The sequence below is a fragment of the Lycorma delicatula genome, chromosome 2 (assembly GCF_047948215.1).
Source record: "Lycorma delicatula isolate Av1 chromosome 2, ASM4794821v1, whole genome shotgun sequence".
In the NCBI taxonomy this organism is placed as follows: Eukaryota; Metazoa; Arthropoda; class Insecta; order Hemiptera; family Fulgoridae; genus Lycorma; species Lycorma delicatula.
Window position 1 is genome coordinate 17,055,900 of NC_134456.1, and position 11,859 is coordinate 17,067,758.

Sequence of the window (11,859 nt, forward strand, 5' to 3'; positions counted from 1 at the left end):
TGCAAATGCCAAGGTGCTTAGAGCTTCCATCCCCTCCCCGGAACCCTACGGTTAATATCACTCCGCACCAGTTCACTCATGCTCATATGCAACCCAAGAGGCAAAAGTCCAGTTTATATTTGACCGACCCTCATACAAATTACACTGTCTTGAAACATAAGCGCACACGCACGTGCACACACAACACACCCACACACACGCAAAAATTCTGTAACTAAAGATTCTGATAAATTTAACACGTAAGAATTAAAAAAATGTAAATAAATTTATTAAAAATAAAATATTCTAATCACCTTTCTTTTGTTTTCTTGGTACTGGAGCCCCAGCTGTTAGAGCCAATAATTCAGCTTCTAAGTCATCATCATCTTCATCATCGTCATCACCCACATCATTAACTTTATCAAAATTATCAAAATCAGGTATGTCGATTAAACCAAACTGAAAAGGGCAAAAAAAAGATTAATTCTAAATTTTTACTTCTCACTGGTTTTTTCTTCTTTTATTTAACAGAGTAAATAATAAAATAAATTAAAACACACACGCTAATTCAGTTAATTCCTAAGTATACAGTAAAACAATGTCTAACTGGAGATTGCAATTTTCTAGTATTTGGAACACTGTGTACCATTCAAACATATCCAAGAAAAAAAAAATAGAAACCAATAAACCTGCTCTATTTGAGTGTGTACTACATTAACTTTCTGGCCTCATTGATGTTCTATAATAAAAGTGGAGGTTCAGTATCCCATATTCATACATTATGCCAAAGTACTCATCCCAAAAAAAAAGAAATGTAGCGTCATAACTGAAAATAAACTTGCTAAAACTTCACATTATTCCCTATCTTGTACAAAATTTCTATAGTAAATTAAATTAATTTATTGTCCTGTGGATACATTTTATGAATCACCTGAATTTTAATAGCACAGTGGTATTTTTAAACGTTATGGATATTTGTTTTTGAAATACCTAACACTACAGAACACCTTCACAATGAATTTTTTGGACTAACAAATCACTTAATCAACTGTCTCATCAAACACATAATCATCCAGAATGTGAGCACTTCAGCCTTGGTTCATGCTCATTCCTCGGAGTTATTTGTCCCACTGTCAAATATTAATTTTGTGTAGCGATTCTTCATTAAACACACTACAATACTCCACCTTAGAAATATAACCGATTCAGACTTAGTAAGCCAAAAAATACACTGCATCTTTCTCTATATTGTAATAATGGTGACTAATAAGGTTCATGGGGCTGCTGACCTTGGAACACAATGTTCACATGCTGGTACTGAAACTTGTTTACATATTGCAAACTTTGAGTCTCTCATCTGCCTGATGTATATTTCATGTCTATCATGTTTTGTCTAAAAATATGAAATCTCACTATCTGAAATCTCACAATTATTTTATGAATACACTATATTTGCATTGGTTAATGCAAAATCACTGATAGTAATGTGCACTAGATCTAAACTCAGTAAATGTACACTAAACTACTAAGAACTGTGTGTAGGATAAACATTTACTTCTTGGAGGAATTTTGATCCACCTTTTCCCATGCACCTGATTTTTGGATTAGGGGTAAGGGTGGTTAACTATGAGCCTACCTGGAAACTGTTTCACAAAAAGCAAAACCTCTGGCAGAGATGTCAGATAAAACAGATTCCTTTCAATCCCATAGTACTGTATGCATGTGTAATGGAACTTTACAAGATAAAGTTTCTTCCTCTGGTGTTGAAAATTCACATTGTTATTCTATATAAATGAACTTATGTTAAAAAAAAATGTTATGAAAAGATGATATCCCAACCCCATAGGGGAAGACACCCTCATCGTGATGCTTCCGGTAGCTGCACCACCCCTTTGTTCCTAGCTCTGATGGGCTTTAACCGGAGTCGTCTTTCACCCTCTAACTTTTTACATCTCATAGTAATAAGCCAGGCCTCATTGGGATGCCATTGATGAAAATGCCTTGATAGACATTTACATCGGTGATTTTTAAACTCAGCTTTTGCCTTTGCTGCAGGCTTCATTAAGACATCTTGAATATCCTGCATCTTGAAAAGGTGACAATGCAGATGACAGAAGTATTACAACTTATAAGAGGAAGAGAATGGAATTTTTTACACAATCAGAGGATGTATAATTAAAATTGTAGCTGATCATTTAGTATGGTATTGGGTGGAACTGGTTGCATGTGTACATATTAACATTTTATGAATAATTTGTATTGCATACAAAAATTAGATATTTATACGTTTCTTTATACTTTATACTTTATACTTAAAAACTTAAGAATCCTGGGTGGGTTAGAATGATTCTTTTTTTACCACTGTAATTCATCAAATTTAAAGGAAGTATTAGACATATATTTTTCCCACACAACTCCATTATTTGGTAATCAAAATAACTTATCCCATAAGATGTCAAATATATGTTACAGTTTTGTCTGATATTTTTTAAGTCACTAATTAAATCAAGTTTGATTGATATATAGTTCTTGTTAAATTTCACTAAGAACTTTCAAAATCAGACTGAAATGTAAAAGTGTTGATTCTTCATTTATCAAAATCACATCAATTGTTCCCCTATCACATTTATTAGAAAATTTTATTTCACATTTTTTTCATAACCATGCAAACAATATAATTTTTGGGTAGTGAATGCTACCTACATATTAATAAGAATTTAGGTCTGTCTGTTAGACTATCACATTTGAACAACACCTAACCAAATTTAATGAAATTCACAAAATGGTTTTATCTTGATCCCAGTTGGGGTTTACACCATTCAAAATCTGTGCAGAGGCTCAATAAAAAAGTAAAATAAGAAAATTAGCAGACAGATCAATCTTTACTTTTGATTTCATAAAAAGCACAACCTAAATTGCTGTTGATTCCTACATTTCAAATCCTACCTGACATAGTCTGGGTCACAAAATCAGAGAAACTGAGGTTTCAAAATTCTGGGCCAATTGATTTGCTATCATACATAAAATAAAATATTCCTGTTAAACTATCATTATTTTGACATGAATTTCTATTTGAGACTGACAGCAGTCTTTTTTCATTATATAAATTGCACACCTATATAAAAATTTTTACCAAGGAACACATATAGTTTAATGTGAGCTTTGACTTATTCAAATTTGCTATTTAAATGTAAATTACCATCCTAAATGAGTTACTATGTCGGGACCAGCTTCACCCCACTCCAACAGTAAAATCTGTATGAATTCATACAAGCATTTAGAGTAGAGATGAAGAAAAACCTGGGTGAAGCCAGATACATAGCTAGTATAAGGATATAATTAAAGTTTTATTTGGAAACTGCAAGGAAAGTTTTATTTTTATATTTTCTTAAAATTTCATATCAAAGGCCTATGATTTAAAATACGCCCATTATCTCAATTTGTGTTCATCTTTCAGTTGGTTTGGATAAATAGCAAAATTTGTTTTTAAAAAAACTAAGGTTCATTTAAACAAATAAAAAATAACTGAACATAAATAACTGTAAATAATAGGTTCATTTAAATAATGGACAAGAAAACAAGAACAAGAAATAAGTACTTGTTTTCTTGTCATTCATCAGCATAGCTATTTTGGTGAATTTTTCTTTTTACAATATGAATATAAAACAAATATTTACAATATACATAAAAAGTCTGATGTGGACAATCCATGACTTCCTTGTACACCTATTAAATTACGTTTACAAATTTTTTTTAGAATGAAAATTACTTAAATTTTATTTCATTAAAACTTCTGATATATTTTCATATTTTTTTTTTTTTTGTTATTATTGAATTATTATTTGTCGTAATTTTTTTTTTTACAATGAGATGTTAAAAATTATTAATAAATCAATATATTTAAATAAAAAAGAAGGAGATTATGCCTGATCTGAATTGATGTGCCTTCCCCTAAGATCCAAATATTTTATTAATTAAAATTTTATTTGGCTATAACCCTGGAAACAATGAAAATAAGTACCACTTATGATATATCGTTGAAAAGCTCTCAATGAAGGCTTACTTCTACAGTTAAGAAAAAGTCCAAAATACACATTTTTTTTTGTTTTTGGGCTTTTTGGTCCAGTCAATTGCAATCAAAAGGGGAGGTGCACAACTAGATGTTACAACAGTCCTAAATCCAAAATTTCAACATCCTATGGATAATCATTTTTGAGTTATGCGAGATACACATAAGTATGAAGATGTCACGCCGAAACTAATCAAAATGGATTCAGGGATGGTCAAAATGGATATTTCCATTGAAATCTGGAAACCAACATTTTTCAAGATCATAATACTTCCTTTAGTTCGTACAAGGAAGTAAAAAGGAGTTGATTTCTTTAAAATGCAAGACTAAGGACCCCATAAGTATACAAAAGATTTAATTCAGCAAAAAGTTTCTACTTATTGCAAAGATGATTTATATGTTTTTCTTTTTTTATTCTTGGTTATCCGATTGTTTGGTCATTCTCTTATTCCGAAATTCAGTTATATCTACGAGACGGTATGACCAAAAAGTACAGATTTTGTTTAAAAACTAAAGAATGTTCTCCTTGAAAATGCCTATTGAAATGCACTTTTGTTTCCATAAGCTGCAGATCGCTAAATGGAGCTGTAGCTAAAAAATCACTACAATAAGTTCATAGCGGTAAAATGCTAATAAAACATTAATGCATTACGTGAAAGAATATTTTTTAATCATTTATAATCAAAAAAATAATATCAGATAACAATATAAGTAAAATGTGTTTCTGTTATTGTTAAATGTTATTCTCACAAACATAAGGATACGAACGTGTTGAGGGTTCAGGAGGCACAGACCCCTAGCTAGACAGTCGGGCGAGCAATGCGAGTCCTGACCGGCTAGTAAATTAGAACTTCATTAGAAATTTTCTTATTCATTTCAATTGTCCTTTTGGGCAAAACTTGATTTTATGATTTACATGCAGAAAATGCATTTTAACAAATAAAATCTTTTATTTTAATCTGTACGTAATAATAACACATTTAGATTACATAAAGAAAAGCTGGATAGGCTACTCCAAGTATTAAAAATAATTCGATTCCATGTTCAGCTGTGAACATGGGGCTGATCAGAGCTCCATCACGCAGTACATGATTAATAACATAAAAAATAAACTTTATTAAAGTCCATATTACTACCGATTTAAAATATGTACAGATGAAATAACATTAAGGTAAAATACATGACATATACAAGTGACTGAAAAGTACTTCACCATGGGCAAATTCTTAATATTTCTTTTTTGTTTTGTCAACTTGCAGGTAATGATGCAGTCACAGTTGGTACATATATAAATCATCCTTCTGTGTGGATGTGAAAGTTATTTACATCATGATGGCTGTAATGAGTTCAATCGACATTATCCCGAACACCAACCTATATACACAGTATTGTGAGAAGATTACTGAAAAAGTTTATGGGGGCAGGTAATGCTGCCAATTTGCCCCTATTGGGAAGGCTATAGATTGTTGACTCAGTACAAGAAGCTGTGATTGGCAAGGACTACATCAGTGCAAAGAAATCAATCTGGCAAACCAGTCTGGAACTTAATGTTCCTGATCCATCATTCATGATATCCTGATTAAGGAAAAATTCACCAGTCCAACTACTGCAACAGTTTTCAAAAGATGATACTGATCATAGGATGGAAATGTGGTTCTGGACAGGATTGAGGAGAACGTTGACTTCTATCCTCATACTGTTTTGTGATGAGGCTAACTTTTACATGAAAGGTGAAGTCAACAAACAAAATCTGTGTTACTGATCGCAAGAGAACAGTACTGATCCCTCCATACAGCAGTGGTCTGATCATAAAGTGATGAGTGGTGTGGCATCCGAGATGATCGTATCATTACCATACTTTTTTGAAGGAAATGTGGATGGCAAAAAGTACTTGCAAAAGTACCTGCCAACACTGGATATCATTGGAAAGCAAACTGAACAGTTCATAACAGTTCAAGACAGAACTCCACCACACTATGCAAATGCTATACAACATTGGCTGGATTCCTGAACAATGGAATGGTCCAGAGGACCTGTTGAATGGGGCCCTATGGTTGCCAAATTTCAATCCACTGAACTTTATGGGTATCTGAAATCACAGGTGTACAGCGTGAAGATTCACATTGTGGCCCAACTGCACACCAAAACTGAGAATGGATACAATGCCATATACAATCAGTATGGCCACAGGGTTTTAAACAACCTATAGATTTGACAAGAGACATACTGAACAAATACTGTGATTTTGCCTATGGTGCAGAATTTTTCTTTCACCTCTATATAATAACTACAAAATAATTCACAATTTAAAAGGGGTTGATAAAGATTATTTTAGCACATATTTATATACTCGTTTAACAGAGATTCAGAAAATTCTGGGTCTATTTAAACTGTTTAATTAAAAATTCATTGAGAGAGTAATAACGTTTCTGTGAAAAACAAATTTTTTTATAATATTTTAAGGAAGGTTTTTAAATGATTCAATAATTTATTAAAAAAAGGGATGCAAAATAATATCCATATCATAAATATTGTGTTCGAGTTAAAAAACTAAAACAGTTCTACTGTCTGGTAACATCAAAAGATTTTTTTTTTTTTTTAATTAAAAATAAATAAGATCTTAATTATTATACAAAAAATTTGATGTGTTAAAAGTAGGTTCCTTTTGCAACCTATTACAACAGTTTTTTTAATGTTATTTACTCATTGAAAACATATTTCAGTAAAACTTTCAAAAGTGCAATAATTAAAACAAATAAAATATGACAAGCAAAATATTTTTTTGAAATTCTTTCCACATTCTGGTACTTTTCAAACTGGTACTGGAATAATTTTAAAATATGATGTATTATTTAATAATGTTTATGAATTGAATAATTTCAGGAAATATATAATAAATTTGTAATTTACATTACAATATATTTCACATAATACTATTTTTAGATAAAATATGGATGGGTACCTGAGAGAATTGCAAATTGTATAATTCAACTTTTATACTCTACAAATGAACATTAAATTTCTTTGTTTGTATATGTACAGTCTATAGCTTTAAATGTGTTACATAGTTTGACATACAATCTAATGTGCAAGTGATTTTGTTTATTGTATACATTCAACATGTACTGAATAATCTCTCCGTTTCTCCATAATATATAATGTGAAAGGATTTATAAAAAAAGCAATGCCTTAAAGCCAAGAAAGATGCACCTGTGAAAGATCGCAGGTTGGTGCTAACAAACTCTATAAAACAGAGTAAAAAAATGGCCTTGTCTGTTGTCCTAATTCTCTGTCAGTCTTCTCACATTACCTTCATGTATGAACAGTAAATTAAATTTTTTGAAACTTGATTTTTTTTTTTTTTTGAGTGAAAAATGCTTTCATTTTATCACCTGGGTTAAAATAACAAAAATAGGCTTCTTATTAGACATTAAAATATTATAATAAAATATCAAAATAGGATTAAAACTATGATGAAAATCGATATAGCAATAGAAATAGAATTGAAACAGTAAAAGAAATATAACAATTAGGATAATATATGAAATGTGAATAACCAAATAATATCAAAATATTGACAGTTAAATCTTCATTACAACATTAACTCTTTTTAGAAGTAGTAATACCCAGTCTAGTACATTCTTGTCATTTTCTAGGATGCACTGAATGTCAACTGGCAATTTAAATTTGTAATGTAAGGCCACATAGCATATGCGGTACACTGTCAAATGGCAGTAGCATCAAACACACAGTGGTACACTCTCCACTGACATCGAGTGTTCATGATTAGCTTTGGTATGTCCTAATTGCAATCAATACAGAACTACTTCCCCTCTGTGAATTTTCCTGCATGAAATCCCATGGTAGCACGTGTCTTTTATGTGTCTGAGTTTATTATCCGCTGTAGCAGTCCAGTCATCTTGCCACCATCATCAAAGTGTATGTTTAATGGAATTGATGCTATCTGTAGTTGTAACTCAAGTGGAGTAAAATGGTTGGCTACATGCATCTTTAGCAGCGGAATCCAGATGTTCGTAACCCAGTATTACCACATGACTAAGGATCCAGTGGAAATTCACCTGTGTGTTGTGACAATTTAATTTAGGGATTATATTATGTATTTCAGTGACAGTAGGATGTCTGGAACACAAATCCTCTATACTTGGAGAGCACTATATAAATCGCTACAGATAAGGATGACGATATTTTGATTTAATGATGTTCAAGGCCATTTTGATGGCATACAGTTCAGCATTGTATACACTTGTAAGTACAGCAACACATAAGTTCTATCATTTACAACAAAAGCGCATCCTGCAGTATCATTCTGCTTTGACATCTGTGTACTACTGCATCTGGATTTTTCTTTGACAGAAAATGGTAAAAGTTTGCTGAAAAATGAGTTGTTAATTTTTTTTATTATATACAGTAAGGTTGTAATTAAAATTAATGGCGTCAAATCTCCGAAGAGGATATGTACAGAGATAGTTTGGAAAAATAGAAAGTGGGTCAAAATGTAAAAGGTACATTAATCGCCAGGTACGGATACCCATTGGGGTTGTATTAAATGGATGGTTTTCATACTGTTGGAAATGAGGGTTTGCGAGGATTGCTTTAAGAACCGGGTAATCAGGTTGTCCTTTAACATGAACAGAGTAAGATGCTAATAGCTGATCCTGCCTATCCTAAAGTGATGGCTCACCACAATCAACAAGTATGATTGTGACAGGGCTTGATCTAATCACACTAATGGCAAAGTGAAGAAAAGAGTAGTATACAGCATCCAGCATCTTATGCTGAAAGCTTGCCACGCTTAAGAGTAGATGATACAACCATAATCTAATCAGAATCAGAAAAGAATAATAAAACCATAACATACATTATTGGTCAGCTCCCCACTTGGTGTTGTTAAGGACTCATAACATATCTAAAAGTTTTAAACATCTCACCTTTAACTGTTCTGTTCAATGTGTTTAGCCTACATACGGCAACTGTTGAAAAGTAAACCTAGAAATTTAATCTCAGGAGAGATAGCAACTGGCTTTCCATTGAGCAGGACTAGTGGAAGTGGAGTGAAATGGTCTTGTGGGGATGAGAAAAGACTACACATTTTTTATTTCTCTGGTGAGAACATGAATCCGGTGAATTTGGGTGAAGTTTCAGGGCAAGATATAGTATTCTGTAGTAGTCTCTCAGCTGAGGCTGTTGAATGAGTCGTGGTATATAGCAAAATCATTAACAAATAGAGAACCTGAAAAAGGTGGTTGCACACATTTAGTAATGTTGATGGCTATAGTAAACAAGGTGGCATTTAATACACTTCCTTGAGGCACTCCATTCTCCAAAGTGATGCTACTTGACAAAGAATTTCCAACACGAACACTGAATAAACGGTTATTTAGGAAGCCCCTAAATAAAGGCAACCATATTACCCATGACTCCCCATTCTTTAAGGATATTTAAAATACCTTGTCACCAGGCTGAGATGTATGCTCTCCTGATGTCAAAGAAAATAGCAATGAGTTGCTGGCCAAACAGAGAGGCATTTTGGACAGCTACTTCCAGTAATACCAAATGATTGATGGAAGATCATCCTTGGTGGAAATCACATTGTTCTGGAGATATCAGTGTGCTTCTCTAAATACCAGGTGAGCCTTCAGTTCACCATTCTCTCCGTCACTTTGCACCAAATGCTCATCAAGGAGTCAGGCTGATAGTCTGAGGAGCGTACACTGTCTCTACCACGTTTAAGAACTGGGATGACAATTACTTTCGACCAGATTGGTGAGAAGACTTGAATGGAGAACAAACTATTTTATATACATAGTAGGTGGGAAGGGCCAAATTGGGAAGGTTTGAAAGCATACAATTGCATGAAGTTTAATCCACAGCAGATGTGGAAGTAATGCGGAGGTGGTTTCTATTTAATTACTCCATGACATTCTCCTAGCTTGTATGAATACATGACGCATTCTGCTCCAGCTCTATGACATGAAACATTATGAAAGAGGCTATACTGTAGTCCTGATTTAACTTTGGCTAAATTTCATAACAAAAACTTGGTATATCTTACTTTTTTTTTTTTGAGCAAGACATGATATGGCTGAAGTCAAATAATATCTATTTGTAAAACCAACAAACTTTTGACTGCTAGATTTTGAAAAACTTCTCATAAAAAAAGCATATTTGTAAAAAAAACTACTGATTATTCAAAGAGAACAAGTGCTTCTTTTTACTACAGACTATAGTGAAAATAGTTAATTAGTTTCAACTTTTAACAATTTTTTAAAGTGCTCATTAAGTCCTACTCCTAAATTGTTTAATACCATTTCATTACGAATTTTATATACTAATACAGTTTTTCTTTTATGAATGCCATAAGGGAGATACAGCATTAGAAATAATAACTACATTAACATTCAGTTGATAATGTGGTCAGTACAAGTAAAGTACAGTACATGTGGTCAGTAAAAGCCTAACTTTTGATTCCATTCAAGAAGCTGACAGTTCTTCATCTTTTACCTATCATTCTTACCATTATGAATAAAAGTTATAGCAACAAAAGTCACGTATATGAGGAACATATTTTTATAACATAGTATCTTTTTAAATTTTACTTTTATGACATTAATACCAGGAAATTACCATTAAATTAACAAATTGCGATCAAAGAAATAATTTTCTATGATTTAATTAAAATATGATACAGATCAAATTAACCATTAAGGACCACACATACAAATTTAACTTTAATCAGATAACCTTAACCTGCACAAAGGCCAAATAGATAATAAGATTACATTACAAACTATCTTCGAAAACAAGCAAAATAAATTTAATTTTGATTGTAATGCAGTTCTTTGGATTGATTACATAAACTATATAGTGAATTTATTACAGTATGCAGTATATCATATGTTTGTTTAGTAGTTATATATATTTTTTATTTCATAATTTGCAGCATAACTTGTTATTTTTGAATAACTATTCACAAAATATGATAAATAAACAAATTTTGTAATTGTGCTTTATTTTTATTGTTATTTTTTGTTAAAAATTAAACAATAAAATTTTAATTTTAAATTAAAATTTTCATTATAAAGTAACTTTTTACTATTCATTTTAAAAATAGAAGACATAACAAAGGAAAGAGAGTAAACTTCAACATGAAAAACAATAAAATTAAAAAACACATCTAAAAATGCAAACTTATACAATCTTATAAAGAGATAAGGGCTATTAAAAATACAAGTTTTTGTAATCAGTTAAAGTGTATATAAAAACACATGGCGCAACGTTATATGTAATGATTATTAGTCATCAAAGTCTATAGATAAAAAAATTGTAATCTATTTGTAAATATATTACCTGGGCCAATCCCCCACTAGATCGTCGAGATTTTTTAGGATTATCAACTTTCTTTCGACCAAACATTATTTAATGACAGATAATTTTCTACTTATTTTTTCACACTGACTTATCTCACCTAAACGTAAACAAGAGATCCGTCCCCAAAATACATTTAACCTATAAACTGAATCAGCTGATAAGTAGCGGGTTTCTCGCGAACAAAGAGGCTAATTTTGTCAGCTGATCTCATTGATGTACGAATGAACGTTCTATATACAATAGCTTTGGAATGCTGTTTGAATTGAATAATTGCTAGGAAGTAAAAGAGCTTTCCTCACCTACATTTATCACCTACATTTATTTAAAAAATACGTACAATCCAAAATTGATTATTAATTTAAAATAATAAAGTAGGCTTTTTAGATACGTAGGTAATATTAAATAATATCATTAATATAAAA

General features: G+C 31.6%; 1 protein-coding gene across 1 annotated transcript in view; it reads right to left on the minus strand.

The window, feature by feature from the left end:
- Positions 1-11,578, minus strand: part of l(2)gd1 (lethal (2) giant discs 1) — an 80,035-nt gene extending 68,457 nt beyond the window's left edge. The window contains exons 1-2 of the mRNA XM_075357516.1: positions 11,417-11,578; positions 294-438 (exon numbers count right to left, since the gene is read on the minus strand). Of these exons, the coding sequence (XP_075213631.1) occupies positions 294-438; positions 11,417-11,482 (211 nt within the window). The 5' untranslated portion in view covers positions 11,483-11,578. The remainder of the gene's footprint in view (positions 1-293; positions 439-11,416) is intronic.
- Positions 11,579-11,859: the final 281 nt, after the last annotated feature.